Raw genomic sequence first — 27,694 nt, 5'->3', positions numbered from 1 at the left:
TGGACTGTGTTGGCACTGCTAAGTACATTAGCAAGTTTGATCTGCTGAAGGGATATTGGCAGGTCCCTCTAACTGAGCACGTCAAAGAGTTGTCTGCTTTTGTCACTCCTGATGGTTTGTTTTCCTACCTTCGTCTTCTGATCAGGTTACGAAATCCTAAGACCCTTTGGTCTCTGCACCGGTGCTAGCAGCTCCGGATTTCCGTCGGCCATTTTCTTTGTACAACGATGCCAGCGACGTAGAAGCAGGGGCTGTCCTCCTACAGAAATACAATAACAATGTTGAGCACCCTGTGGGGTACTTTTAAAATAAATTGGCCTCATATCAAAACCACTATTGAGAAGGAGGAGCTCGTTTGGTACTGGCTCTTCAGCACTTTGAGGTTTATGTATGAATCTCTACCCTTCTGATGGTCTATACCGATCAAAACCCTCTCGTTTTCCTGCAATATGGGACTCCAGCGAAGGAGTTGGCGGTTCGTGGAGCTCGTATTCTGGACTAAACTGTCAAATCGAGGCAAAGGTAAGAATCTCTGGATTAACTATCTAATGTGAATCCAGAGCTTCTTACCTTTGCCTCAATCTAACAGTGAGGATTCATAATTTCTTTCTGAGACCAGCAGACTAGTGAAATAAAAAACTCATAATTATCAGCTTTCATTCAGTCAGCGGATAAAACCTCTTCGCCAGGACAAATATATATACAGTCCTTTCTTGAAACATTATCTTAACAGCCTTTATCTATTATAGACATGTTTGCGCAATGGCAAACCTATAGGCCTTCAGTGTGTGACAGGTTCATGATTCTGTCAAAGTAGCCTACTCAATCGCAAAGCATGTGAAATATATTCACATGTGAGCTGCACAAAGCCTAGTTTCTGCAGAATGTAATCTTCAGGCAGCAAGAGTGTGCAGCTCTCAAATGGTTTTGGCATGGAGCGGCTCACAGAAGGATGACATCGGAAGCCGGTAGGGTAGGAAAGAAGTTTCAATGTATGATATCTACTAGTAAATGCTAACTAAGGAAACAATGGGTATGCAAACCAGGTATTAAACAAGTTTAGTCCGAAGTGTTGGTTAGTATGCCATTTGTGGTGTGCAATTGTTATCATGCACTGTTTGCATCAGAGGTGTAGACATGAATGGGCCTGGGTGCACTGAAGCCAATCAGATTGGTGTGGTTTAAGCATTGTTGTGGACTTAGACCATCACATCGTTTAAAAAATTAATTAATTAATCTATTAAAAAAATTGGTGATCTTTGAGGTTGACAATCTGAAACATCTATGGGAAAACTCATACAAAAAAACATAGGAAACAGGATTTTTCACAAGGGGTGCCATTTTCTTTCGCTGGACTGGCCGTTTGGGAATTTTCTTGCAAAATGACAGTATACCCATATCTCCAGGTACCACTACACTACGGCATAGGGCCGATGGAAAGACAGCAGTCTCACACAGCATTATGTTAAAGGTTAAGCAGTCCATAAATTCGGACATAATAAGCCAGTAGGTAGCAAATCATAAAAACACAACCTTTAAGCTTTCCCAATTGAAATGTATTACTATTACTTCCCCAAAATAATTTCACATGTAGCACACAAAGTGTGACTTAAAGTGGAACTGACTGTGTTTTGAAAGATATGAAAGAGACCATCATAATATCAGTAAAAAATATCCAATTCCCAGTTTATGCTACAAAACCAGCTTTATAAGAGGTTTTAATAATAGCGTATTTGACTCAACGTTCCATGACGTACACGAAGGCATTGATGGCAGAATAAATAGATGCATGATTAATATAATTCACCAATACATTTCTTGGTCGTCCAAAGAAATATTGCTGTCAGGTTGTAAATCACAGCTGGACTGGTACCTTGTTTTCTGCCTCCATTCTGGATGCGCTGTTTCAGTTTCAATGACTCAATATTCTGGTCAAAAACGGACAAATGTAAATAACGCTGAGAATGTCAATACAATCGAACTAGCAAGGGCAATGATCTCAAGTCAGTCAAAATGTTGCTTATAGGCTAGTGTATATATTGTAGCGACCCGCACAGACAGCTGTGTGTTATGTGTTAGGCTAGGAGGTGGTTGTGTTGTACTGACCAGTACCCGGTGTTCGCGGGGTCCGACCTGTCAATCAACCTGCTATCTGCCAATCATGGGAATGCCTGGAATGTTCTGATGCCGGGCATCCTGGTGGTTGGCGGAGTGGCGTGGAGGGGGGTTGGGCAGGGGGGTGGAGCATTGGAAGTTAAGACCAGGTTCAGCCTTTGTTCTCTCTCTCTTACGTCTGGGTTTCACAAGAGAAGGTCACGATTGGCTTGTGGGTTATCTGTCATCTATTTGGCGTGTGCTACGGCCCAAACAGTAGCCTGTGTAAAGTTGGTGTAATAAACCGTCAATTCGTAAACTCAAGCCTCTGTCTGGACAATTGTTAATTTATGATCTAGTCAGGTCATTACATTGGTGTCAGAAGTAAAAACGTTGATACAAGTTAGCCAGCTAGCTAGCTGACTTATGTGGCTAGCTACCGTAGGTGAGAACGGGGATTGAAAATGCTTCGAGGGAATCCGAAAGTGAAGGTGGAGGTAGGGGACGATTATGGCCAAGGAGGTGCGTGTGAATGGACGTCGGGGGCTCTGTCTGAGGAGATCGCCAGGGCGTCGGAGCGCAGAGGCCGCTTGAGGGAGGACGTTAGAGCGATGGCGGCTGAAGCGGGCATGAGTGCTTCGTCGAATGTATTTCGCGCAGATTCTGGTGGTGGCGGACCGAAGTGGTGACATCGACGCGGCGTGACGAGGAATCTGGGGCTCAGGATGTAAACAAACATGGCGGCGCCCAGTTCCCGGCTGCGTCCGTATCTGTTAAGACCCCGAAGTATTCCGGTAAGGCGGATTGGGAAGCTTTTCATGCTCAGTTTGAACTGTTAGCTCATTTTAGGGGGTGGTCGGATGAAGAAAGGGCACTGCAGTTGGCTTTATGCCTCACGGATGAAGCTCTGGCCTGTTTGATATTGATTAGCCCTGAGGACAGGCATGAGTATGGGGCTTTAGTGGGAGCACTGAGGAGGCGCTATGGACAGTGTGTACAGCCCGGGCTACTGCGCTCCGAACTGAGTAATAGACGCAGGCAGCCTGGAGAGCCTCTACGGGTGCTAGCTAATGACATTGAGAGCCTCTCTCGGCGGGCATATGCTCACATGCCCCCCTCCGTGCAGAGCGAGCTAGCACGGGACCAGTTCATACAGGCGCTCTCTCCTACGGAGCTGCGCATACAGACCCAGCTGGCTCATCCTGAGTCATTGCAGACAGCCTTGGAGATGGCTTTGGAGAGGGAGCTGGTGTGGGCTGGGGCTTCAGCTGGGGCTTTGGTGGGGGTGCAGGGAGACACACCCTCTGTGCGAGCTGGGGGGCAGAGCAGCCCGGAGCCGGAAAAGCCTGCTTGGGTGGCCGAAATGACAAAACTCATTCGTGCTCTGTCGCTACAGGCGGAACGAAACACACGTCCTGGTCCCAGGGTCTGCTGGGGTTGTGGCCAGCCAGGCCATCTGCGCCGAGATTGCCCCATGTCCCCCAGAGCTCAGGGAAACGGCTCGGGGTCCGCATAGACCGGGTAGTGCGGACCCCTGGCTTTCTATCCCAACCACCATCATCTTCAGGAGGAGCCCACCGGCACAGACGGGGAAGCAAGGCTCCACTTCCCCCAGAAGCAGACGAGGGCAAGCGGATGGAGCCTGTTGTTGTGGTGGGCCGGACCTGTGTTGGGGACTTTTGTCATGTCCCTGTCACTGTGGAGGGGGTGCCCTGCTCCGCCCTGGTGGACACTGGGTCCACAGTAACCCTGGTGAGGCCAGATATTGTGCCAGGTTGGACTCAGTGTGAGCCTACAACTGTGCAGCTCCGCACAGTCACAGGTGAGCTGGCACCCATGAAAGGGAAGGGAATAATGACTCTGACAGTAGGGGGCAGGACTGTGCGTCATCCTGTGTGGGTGGCGGCTGTGCAGGACCCTTGTATCCTGGGGTTGGACTTTCTTAGGAGCACAGGCTGCCAGTTAGACCTAAATAGGGGCACACTGAGCTTCCAGGGAGGGACGGAAGTCACCATGGCCCCCCCTAATGTCACATTCACTCAACCCAACAAACCCTTTACTCCAACAGTTAAAGCAGCAGAGACTCATGGCTGCGCCCCCTCCCCCACAGCTGTGTGTGACTTTTCCCCAGTCCCCCTGTCACCTACGGCGGTGTGTTACATTCCCCCAGCTACCTCCATGACACAGCCCTCTGTGAGCCCGGGCCGCACCCCCCCAGCCCAGCTACCCCAGATGGGAGAGGAGAGGACACTGTCTGCAGTGAGGGAGATATGGGGGAGGAACTGTGTTGGTCTTGACCCTGAGCAGCAGGAACGGTTGTGGCAGTTGCTGTTTGAATTCAGAGACAGCTTTGCGTTGAGTGAGGAAGAGGTGGGTCAGACTCATCTGGTGCAGCATGAGATCGACACAGGTGATGCTCGACCCATCAAGATGCGTCCCCGCCGTATCCCACTGGCACGCCAGGAGGCGGCAGACAAGGCTGTGTTGGAGATGCAGCTGGCAGACTTCATTGAGCCCTCAGACAGCCCCTGGGCGGCGCCAGTCGTCATGGTTCCGAAGAAGGGGGGCAAGCTGAGGTTCTGTGCGGACTACAGGCGGCTGAATGAGGTAACCAGGAAGGACTCATACCCCATACCACGTATCGATGAGTCGCTGGACCTGGTTAGGGGGTCCTCCTGGTTCTCCTCACTAGACCTCCGCAGTGGCTACTGGCAGGTGCCCCTCTCCCCAGAGGCCAGAGCCAAAACTGCGTTCTCCACTAACAGAGGACACTGGCAGTTCAAGGTCCTGTGCTTTGGCCTGTGCAACGCTCCAGCTACTTTTGAGCATTTGATGGACAGGGTGCTGGATGGCATCCCCCGACAGCAGTGTCTGGTATACCTCGATGACATCCTGGCCCATGGCAGCTCCTTCCAGTCAGCCCTGGGGGCGCTACGGTGTGTGCTGGAGAGGGTGGCTGCCGCAGGTCTGAAGCTCCACCCCGAGAAGTGCCACTTCATGAGGAGAGAGGTGTCCTTCTTGGGCCACCGAGTGGGGAAGGAGGGGATCAGCACCATGGAGGACAAGGTAGGGGCTGTCAGAGACTGGCCCATCCCCACCGACCAGCGTCAGCTGAAGAGCTTCCTGGGCCTGGCCTCGTACTACAGGAGGTTTGTACGGGGCTTCTCAAGCGTTGCTGCTCCACTGAACCGCCTGCTGCCGAAGGACAAGGCTTTCACTTGGACAGTGGAGTGTGAGGAGGTGTTCAACACCCTCAAACGTGCACTGATCGAGGCCCCGTGCTCGCCCCCTGACCTCACCTTGCCCTTTATCCTGGACACAGACGCGAGCAATGTGGGCATGGGTGGGGTGCTGGCCCAGGTGGGGCCAGAGGGGGAGAGAGTGGTGGCGTACTTCAGCAAAACATTTGACAAACATGAGCGCCGCTACTGTGTCACCCGGCGGGAGCTCTTGGCTGTTGTGGCTTCCGTCAAACACTTCAAGTACTACCTGGGTGGTCTGCCCTTTACTGTAAGGACTGACCACTCTGCTCTCCAGTGGCTCATGTCTTTCAGAGAGCCAGAGGGGCAGGTGGCACGCCCCCTGGTTGGAGGAGCTTCAGCCGTATGACTTCACAGTGGTGCACAGGGCAGGGGCACGCCACTCCAACGCCGACGCCATGTCCCGTCTGCCCTGTACTGCAGACGGCTGCCGCCACTGTGAACGGAGAGAGGGACGGGAGAGAGAGCTGCGGGCAGAGGAGGGTGTCTGTGCCACAGTGTGTCGGGCGAGCGGGCCTGTCTGCTGTGAGCTGCAGACTGTCGACGTGGCTGAATGGCGGCAGCAGCAGGGACGGGACACAGACCTACAGCCAGTGCTACAGTGGGTAGAGGCGCAGGTGAGGCTACCATGGGAAGAGGTGACAGCGCTCTCACTCGCGACCAAAGGGTTGTGGTCGAAGTTTGAGAGACTGCGGCTGGCTGATGGCGTGCTACAGCGGGCATGGAAGGAGTCAGCTACGGGAGAGGAGAGGTGGCAGGTGGTGGTCCCAAAAGCATTGCGGGAGGCTGTGCTCCAGAGTACTCATGGGGGGGTGGGGACTGGACACTTTGGGGTCACAAAAACACTGCGCCGTCTCCGTCAGGGCTTCTACTGGGGGCAGCACAAGAGGGATGTGGAGGACTTTGACAACTGCACAGCGAGAAAGGGCCCCCCAGGCCGCTCTCATGCTCAGCTCCAACAGTTCCCAGTGGGGGCTCCCATGGAGAGGGTGGGAGTGGATGTAGTTGGGCCGTTCCCCACCACAGACAGTGGAAACCGCTGGGTGCTCACGGCCATGGACTATTTCACAAAATGGCCCGAGGCCTATGCTCTGCCTGACCAGGAGGCAGAGACCATCGTCGACGCCCTGACAGTGGGGATGTTCAGCAGGTTTGGAGCTGCAGAGTCCATCCACAGCGACCAAGGCAGAAACTTTGAGTCCCGTGTGTTCGCCACCATGTGTGAGAGGCTGGGTATGCACAAGACCCGCACTACTCCTCTCCATCCTCAAAGTGATGGCCTTGTGGAGTGCTTCAACAAAACGCTTGGACAGCAGCTGGCCATCGTCTCTTCCAAACACCAGCGTGACTGGGACAAGCACCTGCCTATGGTCCTCATGGCATGCCGCTCCGCTGTCCAAGACTCCACTTCCTGCACGCCTGCCCTCCTCATGCTGGGGAGAGAGATCCGCACCCCTGCGGAGATGGCGTTTGGTCGGCCCCTGGATAGCCCTCATGTTCCTCCGGGGCCGGAGTATGCCCGGAGACTCCAGGACCGCCTGGAGACAGCCCACACCTTCGCCAGAGAGCAGCTGGTGAATGCAGGTGTGAGGCAGAAAGGAACTATGACGTGCACACCCGGGGAAAGCACTTTGTGGCTGGGGAGCTGGTCTGGGTCTACAGCCCCCTAAGGAAAAAAGGCAGATGCCCCAAGTTGGACAGTCACTGGGTGGGACCCTGCAGTGTCCTGGAGAGGGTAGGGGAGGTTGTGTACCGGGTGCAGCTTCCTCCCAGGGGGAGAAAGGTGGCACTGCACCGGGACAGGTTAGCCCCATACAGAGGGGCCTCTTCTCCCCAAACCCCAGGAACCCCCACAATTCCCCTCTCTGGCAATGACATTCTCCAGGCACCCACCCTCAGGTGCCGCAGACAAGGCTCCAGACAGCCCACTCCCCTGTCTCCCCCTGTGTCACCGCGTGGTTCCCCAGAGCCACGGACTGTATTACCCGTTCCCGCTTCCTTGTCACCCATATCCCTGCCTTCATCCCCTGGGTCCCAGAGGGGCACTCTGCGACCATCACGGCCACGCAGGCAAAGGAGACCTCCGGGTCGCTTCAGAGACTTTGTTTGTTCCCTCGGGGACGAGGGACTTTGTGGTGGGGGGGCTGTGTAGCGACCCGCACAGACAGCTGTGTGTTATGTGTTAGGCTAGGAGGTGGTTGTGTTGTACTGACCAGTACCCGGTGTTCGCGGGGTCCGACCTGTCAATCAACCTGCTATCTGCCAATCACGGGAATGCCTGGAATGTTCTGATGCCGGGCATCCTGGTGGTTGGCGGAGTGGCGTGGAGGGGGGTTGGGCAGGGGGGTGGAGCATTGGAAGTTAAGACCAGGTTCAGCCTTTGTTCTCTCTCTCTTACGTCTGGGTTTCACAAGAGAAGGTCACGATTGGCTTGTGGGTTATCTGTCATCTATTTGGCGTGTGCTACGGCCCAAACAGTAGCCTGTGTAAAGTTGGTGTAATAAACCGTCAATTCGTAAACTCAAGCCTCTGTCTGGACAATTGTTCATTTATGATCTAGTCAGGTCATTACAATATTTATGTAGCAAGCTTAAAACACGGAACCTAACGTTAGATAGCTAGCTGCTTAGAGGATGTCATGCCAATGGAGGAGTGGGTGAGTCTTTTCTAATATCGTTTTTTGGTGGATATACACAGCTAGAGATGCAGGTATCATTTGGTTATCCAGTTGGCATATCTCTTGCGTTCGCAAATTCACTTATTTTTATCTACTCCAATTTCAGAGCACGCTCAAGAACGCTCTAGATAACATGTAAACAGCTAACCAGCTCTGCTACGGTCACTCTGCAAATGGTCAGAGTGAGGCGTTCTCTCATTTGTTTCTGGAAGTATCTTGCTAACAAGCTAGCTAACGTTAGCCAGTTAGTTTGGTTGGGACAAGCATGGCAAGCTGCAGAAGGATGAGGAGGCTACAATTCCCCATTGTTTATCAGCGCAATTTTGACAGCCAACTAGCTGAAAAAGTTAGAGGGTTTATTTAATGTTCCTTCATTAGATTTAAACTCATCTTGCTCTGCCTAGCATTGGTTGTTGATCTTGTAGTTGTTGATGTGCATAACTGAGTAAGAGAGCCTACCTTTTCATGGTTGTCTGATCAATAGAACTGTAAAGTTTACAAATGTGAAAGGACTTCAGTGGTGTTTCCATTTTTTGCAGAAATTCAGGTGTATTTTGTGGCTTTTGGCGAGTGCGTTCTAATGATCTAAAGTTGCGCTATTGCAACTGCCTGGAAACACAGGAAGGTTGAAGGGGTATGATGGCAGGCCCATGTGGCAAATGGCTTGTTCATATAAATGCCTACTGTAGCGCTCATTGCTTATAGTGCACTGGTCTGTGTAGACTCCGGTCCTGGACAAAACAGATGTTTCTGGTCTTAACTCGTTCTCGGACTCCTTGTCCCCTTCCCGGTCTTGGTCTTGACTCTGACTCAATTTGCTCTGGCTTTGGATCGGTCTCGCTTTAAGTGGTCTCGAACACAACACTGGTTATTTTATGATAACTACATTAGCATTTCATTTTGGGAGCGGGTAAATACAGGCAAATATATTGATAAAAGTCACCTTGGTAACTGCCTACATGTACATATTGCCTCAACTAACAGGTGCCCACGCACATTTACTCTGTACCGGTGCCCACGCACATTTACTCTGTACTGGTACCCCCCTGTGTATAGTCTCGCTGTTGTTATTTTGCTGCTGCTCTTTAATTACTTGTTACTTTTATTTCTTATTCTTACTCATATTTTTTTTCTAACTGCTTTTTTGGTTAGGGGCTCATAAGTAAGCATTTCACTGTAAGGTCTACCTGTTGTATTTTGCGCATGTGACTAATAACATTTAATTTGTCCTAGAGAGATTTACATGGTTATCAAAACGTCTCGTCAGGGTAAGCCTACACGAAACACTGCCTTTATTTTAAGTGTTTCTAAAATTCCCTATGGCAAAAATGAATGGTGAAAAACCATTGGAACCATTTCCTTATTTGATTGCTAGGTTTTATGGGTATTATGACTCATATGATTGAGTGGTATGGTACTCTATATCCCTAGTTGTGCTCACTGAAATGACCATATTTCCTTAATTTATAAACACAATTTTTCTCCACACAGATATTATATATGGAATAATCGGGATATATTGTATAAAAATACTTATTTGTTTTTTCGAATATTGGTTCTGAAATAATATCCTATTGGTGAGCCAACTGGTAAATGCAGAGGGTCTTTTACTCAGTTATAAGGAATTCTCATCACTTTACAAAGGTCCCTGTAACACCTAAAGATTTTGCAATTGTTTTAGATGCCATTCCCTCAGGTGTTGCTATTGTTGTTATTCAGGAACGTGTCAAGACCTGACCATCAGAGCCTACCTTCTATTGACCCTGTTGACTCATCAGTAGGAAAGATTTGTTTCTCTTTAGGTCCATTCAACAACAGAGCGATTACGAACCTTGTTTCAGCAGGATGTCATGCCTTATTGGAATGGATTTATTGATAATATCTGTTGGGAAAAAGTTTGGATGTTGCCACACACATACCTACTTGTTAACAAAATTAAGGAAGTTTCCTTTAAAATTATTCATAAATATTATACTGCCAACCACTATATGAAGAAGTTGAAGGAAAACATCAACTCAAATTGCTCCTTTTGTAATGACCACCCAGAAACAGTGTTGCATCTTTTTTGGCATTGTATTCATGTAAGAAAACTGGCAAGACATCAGTAGATTTATAATTGAACACATTTATGAAGATTTTACACTATTGTGGAGAGATGTACTGCTTGGATTCTTTACATACGATAGAAATAAGCTGAAACATTTTTATGCAATTAATTTCACTTCTTTTGTCTAAATTTCATACACACAAATGTAAATCTGCAAACAACAAAACATATTTTCTTACCCTACAAAAAGAAATTGAACTGTATTTTAAGACCCTTAAATACTCTCCTAACAAAAAAGCTGTTAGAATTGTAAGTGTATGTATGTCCCTTAAGGTCCTTGTGTAATTGTAGTGTGATATTGTACCCCCTAGCTCGATTGTCCATTGTATATAATCTATATATACCTGTGTTCCCTCATGTACTTTCTGTATTTATTTGTTAATAAAAAATAAAATGTAAAAAGATATATAATTTTTTATTTTTTTATTTTTTTAATTGCCATATTGGCGCACATTTTTAAGGACACACCTCAAATATTGTTTCCTCAAAGGAAGATGGGTAAATTATTGAACCTGGCCTAGGGGTTGGAAAACGCCAGTGTGACAGTTTTTACATTACAAAATGTCTAACTAACATGCGTTTGATACTTGCACCTCCTTACCGCCAGCCAAAAATAGAGCCTTCAATGAGATTTGGTAATGGCTGTTTTTCAGCCAATTCCCCCATTAGCCGTGTCTCACCTTGTGTCCTAGCCTAATGGCCGTTGGGATGTTTTATTATTATTAAAGCAGAGCATTGTCCTGCTGTGAGCAGAGCTGAGCAGCTGTTGGAGCTTATCATGGTCTGTTTCGCCATATGGCAACACATTACCACTGGACCGCTGAAACAATTAAGGGCTAGGGTAGAAGCAGGCAGGCACGAAGTCAACTCTATACTTATAACATTATGCCTATGGTGATGAGGTGTAACCAATGAGTGTAACCTTCTAGCCAGCCACAGTGTTATTGATTCACTTAGTGGGTTAATGCAGGAAACTATTGGTTCTACTCAAGTGGTTTTTCACCCATAGCTGCAGTGGATACTAGCTCTGTTTATTACAGTAGTGACTTCATATTCTATCATCCCCCTGTGTGCCCTATAGATGCCATATTGACTTTGAAGACATCAGCTGCTTGCTAGTCTATTTACAAGTAAATGCCAAAATTAAGGAAACACTTTAATAAATGAGGGATACAAATTATATTGAAAGCAGATGCTTCCACGCAGGTGTTGTTCCTGAGTTAATTAAGCAATTAACTTCTCTAGGGTAGGGGGCAGCATTTGGAATTTTGGATGAAAAGCATTCTCAAATTAAACTGCCTTCTACTCAGGCCCAGAAGATAGGATATGCATATAATTGGTAGATTTGGATAGAAAACACTAAAGTTTCCAAAACGGTTAAAATAGTGTCTGTGAGTATAACAGAACTGATTTGGCAGGTGAAAACCTTTGAAAAATCCATTCAGGAAGTAGGATTTTTTGTTGTTGTTGTAGATTTCTATTCAATGCCATTACAGTATCCATTGACTTAGGACTCAAATTGCAGTTCCTATGCCTTCCACTAGATGTCAAGTCTTTAGAAATTGTTTCAGGCTTATATTCTGAAAAATGAGGAAGTAAGAGCAGTCGGAATGAGTGGACCCTGCCGTGTTACAGAGCTTTTTCATGCGCGCAACAGAGAGAGTGCCTTTCTTGTTTACCTCTTTTTTTTGACGACGTTAATTGTCCGGTTGAAATATTATCGATTATTTAGGCTAAAAACAACCTGAGGATTGAATATAAACATCGTTTGACATGTTTCTATGAACTTTACGGATACAATTAGGATTTTTTGTCTACCTGTTGTGACTGCGTTTGAGCCAGTGGATTACTGAAGAAAACGCGCAAACAAAATGGAGGTTTTTGGATATAAAGAGAGACTTTATCAAACAAAAGGAACATTTATTGAATAAATGAATGTCTTCTGAGTGCAACCATATGAAGATCATCAAAGGTAAGTGATTCATTTGATCTCTATTTCTGACTTGTGTAACTCTTCTGCTTGGCTGGTTATGCTGGTTATACAAGAAGTTCATCTTTAAACCTATGTAAAATAGTTGTATCTTTTCTGAATTTTTATAATGAGTATTTCTGTATTTGAATTTGGCGCTCTGCAATCTCACTGGATGTTGGCCAGGTGGGACGTTAACGTCCCACATACCCTAGAGAGGTTTTTAACATCCCATCATGCATAGTCATTTCTAAATATCCCCAGTTGCCCATTATTTTGTCTACCATGGCTAAAAGATCTGTGACTTTGAAAGAGGGGTCTCAAATGAGCATAGGGGGTTTAATGTGTGTGTGTCTGTCATTCACCACATCTCAACCGAATTGAACACTTATGGGAAATTCTGGAGTGGTGCCTGAGACAGTGTTTTACATCACCATCAACAAAACACCAAATTATGGAATTTCTCGTGGAGGAATGGTGTTCTAGAGTTTCAGACACTTGTAGATTATATGTCAAAGATCATTGAAGCTGTTCTGGCAGCTCGTGGTGGCCCAACTCCCTGTCAAGACACTTTATGTTGGTGTTTCCTTTATTTTGGCAGTTACCTGTGTGTGTGTGTGTGTGTGTGTGTGTGTGTGTGTGTGTGTGTGTGTGTGTGTGTGTGTGTGTGTGTGTGTGTGTGTGTGTGTGTGTGTGTGTGTGTGTGTGTGTGTGTGTGTGTATACAGTATTCATCAGTGTATGGCACTAGAAGGAGCTGGCTATGGTCCTGAAAACATCTCAGTGGGCAGCTTCAAAGGGATGTTCAAGGGGGAGAGGCACTGGTTTGTCGAAACATAGCTGTAGTATATTCTTACTGCACAGTACATCTCCTGCAGCATACTGTACAGACTTTTGTATACATATTTTCTGGACTACTTATAGTTTTATAAGTATTATAGTTCTCATTCACAAGGCATTAGTTTGTCAGCTGCTTAGAAACGGTACATTTTAAGTTACCCCTTTGAAATGGTATCGTATATTTTGGTCCTCCAATAATCGGTATCGGTATCGGCGTTGAAAAATCATAATCGGTCGACCTCTAGTATGTACCAAGGCTCTTAGAGTCGGAGTGCTGATTTAGTCCATTGTCATTATGATATAAAAGTCTAAACTGATCCTAGATCAGCACTCCTACTTTGAGAGGATTGATACTTACAGTCCCTGTTCTACGGTATGATTGAATTTGCTTTTCATTACACCCCCAGGTGCCTTACGTGAGGGTGGCCCCTGAGGACCTCCTGAGGGCCCGTTTCCCGCGCTTCTCGCCCCTGGACCTGCGGCCCACCAATGCACATGTCAGCCTAGCCGTAGTGGACTTGCTCTCCTTCTTCAACAGCACCAGCGCCTGTCTACTCTGCGCCAGGGCTGACTGTGAGTTGCCAACCATAGAAATGGAAATTACTAGATGGACATTCCCATTCAAGTAAACAATCCTATAGAAATACAATTACTCAATGAACTCAACTATGTTGTGATGGATGGACCCATAGAAATATAATTACTGTAATGGAAATTCCACTGGGTTTTATATGATAACAATACCCCTGTACAGTTTAACTTTAGGACATGCATGCAATCATTGCATATACAGCAACAGGAGGCGATGTAGTGAGATGGTAATTTAGCAGACCCATAAAATTGGTGTTGACTGTTTTCTGACCAACTGAGCCATTGGAACCACCAGTCTTCCTCTTGCAGGTCAGTCATCTCTGTCAGTCTGCCCCTTAAGCACTCATCTGCCCAAAGCTGACTATTATTTGTTTCATTCACATCACGCACTCATCACTCATCTGCAGGTCATTATTGATCCAATTGAGCTTTTCTGTCTTGCCGTGGTCATTGGGACGTTTGTGAGTGTGTCACCATGCGTCTGTGTGACAGGCCTATGGAGCCAGGCCACCTCAGGGATATCACCCAGAGACAAGGGCAGGTGTGGAAAGAGTGAAATGATGAGTTAAGCTTTGCTTTGGTTCCCAATGCTTATATATTTATTTTACCTTTATTTAACTAGGCAAGTCAGTTAATAACAAATTCTTCTTTTCAATGACTGCCTAGGAACAGTGGGTTAACTGCCTTGTTCAGGGGCAGAGCGACAGATTTTGTACCTTGTCAGCTCGGGATTCGTTCTAACCACTAGGCTACGCTGCCGCCCCATATAGAACGTGGATAAGATGAATCCCTCCAACCTAAAAATATACTTAGGCTAACAGCTGGTATTTTCTCTATATCAATGTTATCTTAACTTAAAATAGAATGCATATTTCCTAGTGAAATTGCTTTCACAGTGTTAGTTGGCCACTGGAAAGATGATGTTGCTTGCTTACAATTTTGTTATATTTTGAAGATGGTAAACTACATACTGTATGCTGGTCTTTTTGGACAGAATTCTTTGCAATAGTCTCCTACTGGCCATTACTTAGACTATTAGGCTTTAATAGAAGATATTCAGATGATATTGTAGTGACCTGATGTTCATAAGAAAGTGTATCAACGTTGTGGGCTGTGGGATACAATATTACACTTTCATTGCCAATTGTTGCTGTTGTCCCAGGTTTGATGAACCTGGAGCAGTTACTGCGTCAGTTCCTAATCTCTAAGGAGACGCTGACTGTTCGTGTGCTGGATGACAGTCAGGACCCCATGCCTGTTCTAAAAGAGATCCGCAACGACCAGACTGACACCATCATAGTGGACGCCAACGCCACTGTGTCCCACCTCATCCTGGAACGGGTAAGCATCCCAAATGGCCTCTTACTCCCTGATATTCCGGTGTCCCATTGTGACATAGCTATGCGGCTCTGAGACCACCATCCGCGTGGACGCACAGCCCGAACGCACACCTTCCCACAATTCCCAACCAACGCATCTCTGGTATGCTTTTTATATTCATTTGAATGTGTTGACAGTTGGAGAAATTGCTTGAGCTGCGCTGAGATTTCGAAAAGTATGAAAGCCAACAGTCCAATATTCTAGTACACTGCTACGCGTACCCTCTTATAGACACTTAGCTAGTGATATGGTAATACATCTTTCTACCTTGACATCTGATAGGTTCAGTGGAATTTTCACCATATTGCTTACATCTATCAAATCCTCTCAGATCTCCACAGGTACATAGAGTATTGGGTCTAGGAGGCAATTTGGGATTGGGAATACAGTATGACTAATAGTGGCTACATTCAATACACTAACAAGCTGGGTTCAAACAAACCGGGTTGGGTAGGTTACTTTCTAAAGGTAATCCGTTACAGTTACTTGTCCAAAATTGTCATCGGTAACGTAACTTTTTGACTACCCAAACTTAGTAACATAGTCTTAAAGAAAAAAATATTGAACCTTTAGGCAAGTTGGTTAAGAACAAATTCTTATTTACAATGACGGCCTACCAGGGAACAGTGGGTTAACTGCCTTGTTCAGGCAGAACGACAGCTGCCCCAGGTAGCCTATCTGATTACATTCATTAATCTGATTATTCAGTTACTTTTAGATTGCTTTCCCCTTAAGAGGTATTGGAAGAAGACAAAAATGTATGTTACCAATTGAACGACATCTATTGCAGGATAAATCAATGTTAAAGTTTACATAGCTGGCCATATGGATGTTACATTTTACTTTATGGGTTGGTTATGTAGGCTTCTTATAACCATCGCTTTCTACTACATATAATACGATTTACATTTTATCTTTACATTAATAACCAAAGCCTAACAGAATTCCAGTCATTCCAATAAATGTTATACCCTTTGATCTTCAAGAAATAGGACTTGAAAGTATAGATTAGACATTGTTTTACCTGAGCATAACCCCAAAACGAAGGACTTATTAGCCAGCCCTACTCTGTTCATTGTGATGTTGTTATTATGGAGGACTGATTGGGCTCATTGATTTGAGTTGAAAAATAAATGCTTCGATCATGGAATGGCATGCTTTGAGCTATTTACATGTGAAAAATGAATGCCATATGCTGTATTTGCTACAGGCCTATTGTTTACCTTTTTGTTGGTGACACTGATATTGTGATAATATGCAGCTGTTTAAAGATCAAATCCACAGATGAAACGATAACAAAATATTCGCCCTGCCTAAGGGAGGGATGAGTCTGGAGGGATGGAGACTGAGGGTTGGGTCTGGAGAAATGTAACCACTTTCAGATTAATAGACAGCGCTATGGGTGCAAGGATGGACCATTCATGATATCAAACTTATTGTTTTAACTCTGTTATGAGGCTATACAAAGTTTGTTTACATTTACACTGTTCACAAACATTGGAGAAAAACAAGCTTATATTTTGAGTGCTCATGGAATGTGACAGTTGAACTGAGCTCATTTTTTCTTTTGGAAAAGTTTTTATTATCACGATTCCTTTTAAAAACAGCTCATACATATTTGCATATCATTTTTACACATAAAAACGTTGATAAAGCTAAAAACACAACATTTGAAAATTACATTTAAATTTAAAGTACATGTTGTTGAGACAATTAAAAACAACCATTGGGAAAGTACTTTTCATTGTATAAAAATTCAAATCTGTAAAAGCCATTTAAAATGTGTACAAATTATTTAACAAATATAAAACATTTTTAAGACATGAGAAACATGTCAAAAAGTCACTTTGTTAAAAGGCTGTCTTCGGGTCCCTTGTACAGGAGCGGGGTGAGTCCTTATCAAACTCGCCTCATCCTGCTCTTCTGAATAGATCATCGTCCCATCCTTCGGGGCCCAGAGGAGATCCCTCCCCTAGGCGCATCGCCCTAGGCGCCGCAGCGCTGTCAGGCCGTGGCCGCCGGGACCTAGGGTGTTGTGGGGGACCCTTCGCCTGGGGTCGAGGCCCCCTTCCTTCCGTACCACCACAGGGCTTCCGTGGCTACCATGGCCACTGCCTGGGGGGTGGTCTCTACGTTTTTCGCTACTAGCAGGTTACGGGAGGACCACAGTGCTTCCTTCAGGCACGTGAGGGTGGGCCAGAACTTGGTGAAGGCCTTTGGTGGAAAGGGCCTTCGGCCCACCCCGTACAGCACGAGCTGAGGTGTTAGGTCCTCCCCTGCTGGCAGACACGAGATGATCAGGGGGCCTGCTTCCTTCCACAGGTCCCTGGCGGCTCTGCACTCCCAGAGCATGTGCCTCATCGACTCTTCTTGGCCGCAGCCTGGTCGGGGGCACGCGGATGTCCTCGCCATGCCCCGTGAGTGCATGACGGCCCTGACCGGGAGGATCTCGTGGGCGACCATCCAGGACAGGTCCCGATGCCGATTCAGGAGAGCAGGATGGGCCACGTTGCGCCAGACCGTTGTGGGCTCGCCTACCGCTCCCTCCTCCCCCCCGGTCAAACGTTAATCCCAGTACCCTTATGTCCGTCGGTTTAACTGTCAGAGGTAGTCTGGTCAAGTCTGGGTCTGCCCACGGTCCGAAGAATTGGGCCTCTGTCTTGTCTCTGTTCAGTCTCGCCCCAGAGGCTCGTCCGTACCAGTCAGTCCTGTCCAGTGTCCTGTCGACGGATAAAAGGTTGGTACATAAAATGTTGACGTCGTCCATGTAAAAGACGCACTTGGCGGTCACCCACCCCACTGATCCCTTGGTCCCTTCTCAAGACCTGTGCCAGTGGTTCAATACAGGCCACGAACAGAAGAGGAGATAACGGACAGCCCTGACGGACGCCGCAGTGTACTCCCACTGCTTTTGACAGATGCCCATTTACAAGGATTTTGCTGGTGATGTCCCCGTACAGCAGTCCCACCCAAGCTAAGAACCTGTCAGGGAAATCCATTTTTTGCAGTACCTTAAAGAGGTACTGGTGCGAGACCCAATCAAAGGCTTTTTCAAAATCTAAATGTAGGACTACAAGCCGCATGTTTCTGTCTCTCGCATAACAGATGGCATCTCGGATCAGTATCAGGCTGTCCGTGATCTTCCTTTCGGGCACGGCACAGGTTCGGTCCGGGTGGATCACCTCCCCTAAAACAGAAGACATTCTGAGTGTTAAAACCTTGGTAAAAAAGTTTACAATCAAAGTTTAAAAGGGTTATCGGTCTCCAGTTCTTCAGGTCCGTCCTGTCATTTTCTTATATAAAAGAGTCACGATCCCCACTCTAAAACTGTCAGGTAGTCTGTCAAGATGTTCAAAGTCGGTAAAAACAGTCAGAAGTTCGTCGGCTAAAACATCCCAAAAGGTCAAATAAAACTCCAAAGGGAGGCCGTCCTCCCCCGGTGATTTACCCCTCTTAAAATGTTTCAGTCCTTGTTCGATTTCTGTCCTCGTCAGGTCTTTTGTCAGGTCTTCTGTATTGGGTAGGGTCTTGTCGATGTATGTTAAAAGGTCCCCCATTGTTTCTTCGCACACATCTTTTACCCCAAACAGTTCCCCATAAAAATCCTCAACTACTTATTTTATTCCTTCTGTATCTGTTTTTAAAACCCCATCTTTATTTTTTTAAACAAGTCATTAACCTACCCTTACTGACTATTTTCTTAAAAGTACCTTGTGCACTTCTCCCCCTCTTCTAATTCCCTTTCCTTGCTTCTTAAAATAACCCCCTTGCTTCTCTGTTCTGCTAAAAATGCCATTTCCTTTTTTACTTCTTTAATTTCTTGGTTAAAATCAAGGCCCTGTTGGCATAGGTTAAAATACCTTTCCAGTCGCTTTTGCAGTCCCACCATGCGTCTATATTTTTCTTCGCTTTTTTTCTTTCCTATCTCTCTAAAGAAGGTCCTCGTCCTTCCCTTCACCATTTCCCACCACTGTGCTCGTGTGTCAAAGAAGTCCTGTAGCGTCTGCCACTGGCTGAACTGCTCTCTGTACTGACTAACTACTCTATCATCTTCTAAAAGGGAGCAGTTCAATTTCCAGGGCCCTCTTCCCACAGTCACACCCGAAGTTAGTGGAAGGGTGCACGTCAGCATTACGTGATCTGAGAAGAAAGCAGGGGTTATTCTAGCATCAGTTGGGGGACAGTCCCGGGTAAACAGATAATCAATGTGAGAGGCTCTGGTGCCGTCACCACTGGTCCAGGTGAAGCCCTCCTCTCTTGGATGCAGGGTTTTAAAACAGTCAGTCAGTTTAAAATCCCTGCACAGCCCTTGCAATAAAACACTTGACCTGTCTACCTTAAAATCCCATCCTGCCCCTCTCCTGTCTGCTCTACTTAAAACACAATTAAAATCCCATCCCACCACTAGAGGATCCCTCCCTAGCATGTGGGACTGCAGGCCCTCTAAAAGTGTGCACCGGTCATGTTTATCGTTAAAACCATACACATTTAGCACGTTAAAATCCCTCCCCATAAAAGTACAATTGGCTAAAAGAGCACGCCCACCTACCACCACCGTGCTCCCCTTCACCACCACCTGTGGGGTCTTGATTAAAATGTCAACACCGTCGTTCTTGTTAAAATTGGAACCACTCCAAATGGAGGGCCCGTGCTGCCACATATCCTCCCATTTCCTGTAAGAGGATAAAAAGGGTAGACCACACTCCTGTAGTAAAAACACATCAAAGTTAAACCTTGCTAAAAAGGATAAAACCGACTGTGCTCTTGTTGCTGTTCTTACACTCCTCACATTTATAGTGGTGATTTTAAAAGCCATAAAAGGGGTGAGTAAAAACAGTGCTAAAAGAAAAAGCATTGAACAGTTAAAAGGGGGTTCGTTTTCAGGGACTTTCTCTCTCTCCCTCTGGGGTAAAGGGGTTTGGAAGGGAGAGGAGGTTATTAAAACAGGACTTAAAAAGGAGACTTGATTGGGGGAGTTGGAGGGGAAGGTTCTGAGTTCTTCCTCCCCCTGGGAGCTCTCCCACTCCACCTTTCCCTTTTTCTCCTCACCCTGTTCGGGGTCAGAGAGCTCCTCAACGTTTCTTTTACGTGGGGGAGGTGTTTCTCCAGAATCTCCCCCTCCTCCCCCGTACCTTCTGACACAGTCTCCATGGTGCTTTCCGACACCTACCCTATAATATCTGACCCACTTGGGGAGCTTTCGCTGAACATCTCTCCAGAGCCGTCTTTCTCGGCACTTTCTCCTTCAGGGGTCACATTAGTCTGGGGCAGGGGGATTGGGGTGGGGAGGGTTTTGTCTCCCACTCCCACCACTACACCTTCTGCGCCCTCCACTACCTCCACCGCTCCACCGCTCCTCCACCACCACTACCGGCTCCACTACTGCCTCTTCCTCCACCACCACCGGCTCCTCCACTACCACTTCGGCAACTGCCGTTCCAGCCCTCTGGCGCTCGAAAGCCCGGTCCGCGGCCGCCCACTCCCTCCTTCCAGCCTTGGCCCTGTTGGCCCAGGAGGAGGGGCAGTCGCGGGTGAGTTGGGACCGCTCGCCACAGAGGTTGCACGACCTTCCGTTCGTGCACTCCTCGTAGCGGTGGCCCACCTCCCGGCACTTCATGCAGACGACCTTCTGACAGGCATCTGCAAGGTGGCCATGTTCACCACACTTACGGCACAGCTTGGGCTGGTCCTGGTAGTGAACATGGCCCCTGTTCTCTCCGAGGACTATGGTGGATGGGATGGCTTTCAACCCACCATAGCCCCCAAGGTCCTCCCTTTGCTGGACAGTGACCCTCCAGGCCCCTGTCCAGATTCCATCGAGGTCTTTTACCTGGATCAGGGGACCCTTCACGTTGCAGTACCTGCCCAGCCATACTGCAACGTCCTCCGGCTGTACGGTTTCATTGTACATACGGATAATAACGGTTTTAATGCTATTATCCGTCAGCTTGGTCACCTCAAACATTGCTGTGAGGGACCCCTGGGTGTTCAGGGCGTTCTGGAGTTTCCCCCAGAACTCCCTCAGGAAGCTGGCATTGGCAAAACTGACATCGAAGCCCCTGATATAGGGCAATTTTAGGGGGTGAACTAACAAGTACAAGGTGGATGGGAACAAGGAGAATACAGTCAGACAAACACGCAACAATGCAATGCCTGCCACGCCTAAAGGGCCAGGAGGCTAGCGTTCCAACAAGCCAGAAAGCCCCTCCGGCTAGCAGGCAACACAAAACTCAAAACAGTAGGAATAATTGAAGGGAGGGAGGGTAGGATACAAGGGGGAAGAGAGGTACAAAACAGGACAAACAGGGGGAGAACTGAAATTTTAATAAAATAAGAAAAAAAAGGACCAGAGGCCCTTTAAACTCACCCTACAGGTGCTGGTGCACCTGTAGTCCACCACCAGAACCACCACCTAACCCAGGACAAAAAACAATAGTGAAACAATACAACAATACTGATTTTAAACAAAAATAAATAGCACAATTTCCCGGGCGCTCTCCGGCCTGCGATCACTTCTCTGATCAAGCGCAGCACCTGTCAAGGACACTACACTTGATCTTAGCCAAAAGGCCAAGAAGCGATGAACTGAGCTCATGAGGCATTTATAAGTTATATTCTTCAAGAATATATTCAGGTTGGAAATATATACAGTACCAGTCAAAAGTTTTGACACACCTGTTCAGTCAATGGTTTTCCTTTATTTTTACTATTTTCTACATTGTAGAATAATAGTGACGACATCACTATTACATCACCCTTTGCCTTGATGACAGCTTTGCACACCCTTGGCATTCTCTCAACCAGCTTCACCTGGAATGCTGTCTTCAGCAACAGTTTTCAAGGAGTTCCCACATATGCTGAGCACTTGTTGGCTGCTTTTCCTTCACTCTGCAGTCCAACTATTCCCAAACTATCTCAATTAGGTTGAGGTCGGGTGATTGTGGAGCCCAGGTCATCTGATGCAGCACTTCATCACTCTCGTTCTTGGTCAAAAGCCCATACACAGCTTGGAGGTGTGTTGGGTCATTGTCATTTTGAAAAACAAGTGATCGTCTCACTAAGCCCAAACCAGAGGGGATGGTGTATCACTGCATAATGCTGTGGTCGCCATGCTGGTTAAGTGTGCCTTGAATTCTAAACAAATCAGACAGTGTTACCAACAAAGCACCATCACACCTTCTCTTCCATGTTTCACGGTGGGAACCACACATACGGAGATAATCCGTTCACCTATTCTGCGTCTCCCAGAGACCACACAGAGGTTGGAACCATTAAATCTCAAATTGGGACTCATCAGTGGACAGATTTTCACCAGTCTAATGTCCGTTGCTCGCGTTTCTTGGCCCAAGCAAGTCTCTTCTTCTTGGTGTTCTTCTTGGTTCTTCTTGGTGTCCTTCAGTAGTGGTTTATTTACAGCAATTTTCTGCCTATATCATATATGTATTGGATAATGGCACAATCATTTGTGCTTTTTTGAGTTTGGACTCATTAAATGTCTTTAATATAGGGCTCATAAAATGTATGGCTCATCAGGCTCAGGCTTGAGTTTTTGTTTAGACATATTATTTCACTGTATCACAATTCCAGTGGGTCAGAAGTTTACATACACTAAGTTGACTGTGACTTTAAACAGCTTGGAAAATTCCAGAAAATTATGTCATGGCTTTAGAAGCTTCTGATAGGCTAAATGATATCGTTTGAGTCAATTGGTGGTATACCTGTGGATGTATTTCAAGGCCTACCTTCAAACTCAGTGCCTCTTTGCTTGACATCATGGAAAAATCTAAAGAAATCAGCCAGGAACTCAGAAAAAAAATTATAGACCTCCACAAACAAAAAATACACGCAGCTGGAGATTACGCAATAATTGCAACGGAGGACACCAAGCAGCCACCTGGTAGATGTAGTCTCTTAAGGTCAATCTTCCAATGATTTGCCTACAAATGCGTCACAATGCTGTCGACACCTTGGGGAAACGACAGAAAGTCTACACTCATTCGTGACCCATACACAGCCATATAAGGAGACATTGGAACACAGCGCATTCAAAATCTGGGGCACTTCCTGTATGAAATTTCATCTTGGTTTCGCCTGTAGCATTAGTTCTGTGGCACTCACAGACAATATCTTTGCAGTTTTGGAAACGTCAGTGTGTTCTTTCCAAAGCTGTCAATTATATGCATAGACGAGCATCTTTTCGTGACAAAATATCTTGTTTAAAACAGGAACGTTTTTTTTATCCATAAATTAAAAGAGTGCCCCCTATATCCAAGAAGTAAAGTGAAAAACTAGTTTTTAATGACTCCAACCTACGTGTATGTAAACTTCCGACTTAAAGTGTGTGTGTGCGGAGCAACTACAGATTGGAGCTTTAAATCTATCATAAGTGTTTGAGCTTGTGTCCATTAGGCCGATGGATTTTTTTTGTTTTTTTGAATCGGCATGAATTAGATTGCGAAATAAAAGCACCACTGGGATCTGCACTATGCAGCTATTTCAAGAGCACATTTTTCACTGGCTGTCCAGTGGTTCCAAAACAATGATTGATAGGCAGCTTAAACTTCTTGAATTCAACCATTATTGGGTTCAAATACACATTTTAGATTTGTGAACAGCCATCCACAACCACAATGTGTTCGGCGCAAATAGCTAAATGAGAGAGCAGCAGTGTGATTCACATCATTGCACAATGTAGATATCTATAACAAGTGATATCCGTATCGCCATAGACTACACCACTGCTGTCATCCTTACCTCCAAAAGTTTATTCAAGTTGGATAATCTTTGGATGCCGACAGCAGTCGCACTATTGGAAGACATAGCTTTGGCTGTAGCCTACAAAAGTGTATTCCTGCTCTTTTCCCGCAATCCATCAAACACATTTGGTGTGTTATGATAGTGGTCTCTGACTTGTGGTCAGACTCTCTCAGGCGGAACAAACTTTAACTTGCGCCTTTCTTTCAATGTTGATTTGAATGTCATTGAGAAAACAGAAGTGTCAGATTATTTTTTTCCCACGAACATCCTCTCTCAAGTAATACTCAAATTAATCATGTAGTAGTTCAAAACTATCTGTAATCTGATTACAATATTTTTGCTGGTAACATAACAGATTAGTTAACGTTTTTTGTAATCCCTTACATGTAACAGATTACATGTACATTATACAAATTGTATAAATGTTTAACATTTTCCCATTCAATATCTGTTTATATGACTCACTATGCTTGTTTGTATCCAATAATACCTATATGGTAACGATTTACAAGTGTTGTGCATTTTTGATTGTTTGCAAGTGCATGCTTGGTACTAACATTACTAAAAGCATTACTATTTTAACATATGAATAGTAAGCACTAGTATTAGACAGCTTCTGTTACGCATCTAATAGAAGTTTCAAAGATCCGTGGAAAAGCTTTGGGTCATGTTCTTATGAATTTATAATAACCAAAATTGGCATGACTTATTTATTTGACTGGCTTTATGATTGGTTTGCATAGTAAAAAGTTGTCAAGTAAAAATGTCACATTGTTTTTGGAATTTTCTCTTCCTTTAAAGTAATCCCAAGGGACAGGAGAAAATGAACACTTTGAAAATATGAAACTATAAAATATGTTTTCCCAGGCAAACTTCCCAACCATCATAAAGAGAATACTAATGTCTGCTGACAACATGGAATACAGAGTTCATTTTTTCTCTACTATTCAAGAAGTTTAGGTAGAGGTTTCCGACTGTGGCCTGGGGTGGTCTATTGGTTACTACCGCGCCTTCAGAGCTTATATGTATGTCAGTGCTGGCGTGGGTTGGAATTCGAGCCCCACTCCTCCCCTCTAGCATCTCTCCTCCCTCCTTTCCTGTCCCTCTTCCATGCCTCTCTGTCCAATAAACTTGAAAAATCCCCCAAAATAAAATGGATGTCTTTCCAAGGGCAATAATTGAAGTGGTTTCCCTAAAAGCACATCATGTTAGTGTGAAAATTCTTGATTATGTTACAGACAAGAAGCTGCTCGGGCTTGAGGCATCATTATTTGTGAGCTAACCAATGATGTGGATTCAGGAAGCAGCAAATTGAAGTCAGGTGGATTATGTAGAGGAAATACACATTCAAAATAGTTTTATGTGCCGGCTGCTTTGAGGGTAATGTAAAAAGCATAGAGGCATTGTAACTGGAACAAAACATAACACGCTTCACAATCTCCATCCACATTGTATGGAGACAATGTATTGGCTGCAGATTCTGACCTTAAATTTCTAGAAAAACATTATGCAGAAGAAACTTGTATCAAATTATTATTATTTTTTCCCCCTTGAAAAACCTTACATTTCTTCATTATAAAATCTGATCAATTTCCTTTATAAGATGGGCAAATAAAGTACTACTATAAAAGTTTGAAATATTCTAAAGCACAGCTACGGTTTCTTACTCTTTGGCTTTGTCTGAAATGGCACCCTATTCCTTATATAGTGCGCTACTTTTGACCAGGACCCATGATGACCTATGGACCCTGGTCAAATGCAGTGCTCTCTATAGGGAATAGGGTGCCATTTCAGACTAATTCCTTATCTCCTGGTTGTAAAGTTTGCCTTTAAGTTGTCGTTTGCCTCAGTGTTGACGGCAGATGATGCAGAGCAAACTTGACAACCTTTTTCTCAATGTGATTTTTGACCAAGCCTGTCAGAAGCCAATTGACTTGTCTGTCTGCCAGTTCACCAGCTTGATTTGTACTAGTGCTCTACAAAAACTGGGCTAAAAGTCATATGGCTGCAATTCTGATCATGTGTTATCTGTTGTGAGGTTAAACGTTTGTGTTTATCAAGTTTAGCCATTTTTCATTATCAATTTGACAGCACAGTCTCTCATGGGAAATATATTCTGGACACAGACAAAAATGGAACTCCCCTCCCTTTTCTTTGACTTTTGTTCATTAAAGTATGTTTCTCAGGCATTCCACAGAAATTAAGTCATACACTGACCCCTAGACAAATGATATTCCACTGTGTAGAATACTGCTGAGAGAATGTACTATTTTGGGGTGAGTGAAACCAGACGGATTCTACAGCCCCCTTCCTCCCTCCCTCTATCTCAAATCAAATCACATCAAATGTATTTATATAGCCCTTCGTACATCAGCTGATATCTCAAAGTGCTGTACAGAAACCCAGCCTAAAACCCCAAACAGCAAACAATGCAGGTGTAAAAGCACGGTGGCTAGGAAAAACTCCCTAGAAAGGCCAAAACCTAGGAAGAAACCTAGAGAGGAACCGGGCTATGTGGGGTGGCCAGTCCTCTTCTGGCTGTGCCGGGTAGAGATTATAACAGAACATGACCAAGATGTTCAAATGTTCATAAATGACCAGCATGGTCGAATAATAATAAGGCAGAACAGTTGAAACTGGAGCAGCAGCACAGTCAGGTGGACTGGGGACAGCAAGGAGCCATCATGTCAGGTAGTCCTGGGGCACGGTCCTAGGGCTCAGGTCCTCCGAGAGAGAGAAAGAAAGAGAGAATTAGAGAGAGCATATGTGGGGTGGCCAGTCCTCTTCTGGCTGTGCCGGGTGGAGATTATAACAGAACGTGGCCAAGATGTTCAAATGTTCATAAATGACCAGCATGGTTGAATAATAGTAAGGCAGAACAGTTGAAACTGGAGCAGCAGCATGGCCAGGTGGACTGGGGACAGCAAGGAGTCATCATGTCAGGTAGTCCTGGGACATGGTCCTAGGGCCCAGGCCAGTTGAAACTGGAGCAGCAGCATGGCCAGGTGGACTGGGGACAGCAAGGAGTCATCATGTCAGGTAGTCCTGGGGCATGGTCCTAGGGCTCAGGTCCTCCGAGAGAGAGAAAGAAAGAGAGAAGGAGAGAATTAGAGAAGCACACTTAGATTCACACAGGACACCGAATAGGACAGGAAAAGTACTCCAGATATAACAAACTGACCCTAGCCCCCGACACATAAACTACTGCAGCATAAATACTGGAGGCTGAGACAGGAGGGGTCAGGAGACACTGTGGCCCCATCCGAGGACACCCCGGACAGGGCCAAACAGGAAGGATATAACCCCACCCACTTTGCCAAAGCACAGCCCCCACACCACTAGAGGGATATCTCCAACCACCAACTTACCATCCTGAGACAAGGCCGAGTATAGCCCACAAAGATCTCCGCCACGGTACAACCCAGGGGGGGCCAACCCAGACAGGCCGACCACAACAGTGGATCAACCCACCCAGGTGACGCACCCCCCCAGGGACGGCACGAGAGAGCCCCAGCAAGCCAGTGACTCAGCCCCAGTAACAGGGTTAGAGGCAGAGAATCCCAGTGGAAAGAGGGGAACCGGCCAGGCAGAGACAGCAAGGGCGGTTCGTTGCTCCAGAGCCTTTCCGTCACCCTTCCCACTCCTGGGCCAGACTACACTCAATCATATGACCCACTGAAGAGATGAGTCTTCAGTAAAGACTTAAAGGTTGAGACCGAGTTTGCGTCTCTGACATGGGTAGGCAGACCGTTCCTACCCATGTCAGAGACGCAAACTCGGTCTCAACCTTTAAGTCTTTACTGAAGACTCATCTCTTCAGTGGGTCATCTCCTTCCCGCCACCATCTCTCCCTCTCTCAGGCGTCAGAGTTGGGGATGCTGTCCATCTACTACACCTACATCTTCACCACAATGGTAAGAGGCCAGATGTAAATATTATTTTACCATGGAATTAGGTCAATAAAACTGAGTTCAGTGCTACTCTGTATGCAATGTGTCTCATTCTAAGTACAGCCTGTTT

At 46.0% G+C, this 27,694-nt stretch overlaps 1 protein-coding gene across 2 annotated transcripts in view; it reads left to right on the top strand.

Annotated features, from left to right (window-relative positions):
* LOC118390656 (glutamate receptor ionotropic, kainate 4-like) overlaps nt 1-27,694 on the top strand; it is a 79,555-nt gene that overhangs the window by 12,087 nt on the left and 39,774 nt on the right. Inside the window, exons 1-4 of one of the 2 annotated variants that reach the window (XM_052529689.1) lie at nt 6,963-8,010; nt 13,354-13,519; nt 14,700-14,878; nt 27,535-27,588. In XM_052529689.1, coding sequence (XP_052385649.1) covers nt 7,993-8,010; nt 13,354-13,519; nt 14,700-14,878; nt 27,535-27,588 — 417 coding nt within the window. In that variant the 5' untranslated portion in view covers nt 6,963-7,992. Of the gene's footprint in view, nt 1-6,962; nt 8,011-13,353; nt 13,520-14,699; nt 14,879-27,534; nt 27,589-27,694 lie in introns of those variants that run through there. The other variant, XM_052529688.1, reaches the window with a different exon arrangement.

This window comes from Oncorhynchus keta, chromosome 11, assembly GCF_023373465.1.
Source record: "Oncorhynchus keta strain PuntledgeMale-10-30-2019 chromosome 11, Oket_V2, whole genome shotgun sequence".
In the NCBI taxonomy this organism is placed as follows: Eukaryota; Metazoa; Chordata; class Actinopteri; order Salmoniformes; family Salmonidae; genus Oncorhynchus; species Oncorhynchus keta.
The sequence above is the reverse complement of the archived record's forward strand: the minus strand, read 5'-3'. Positions and strand labels throughout refer to the sequence as shown.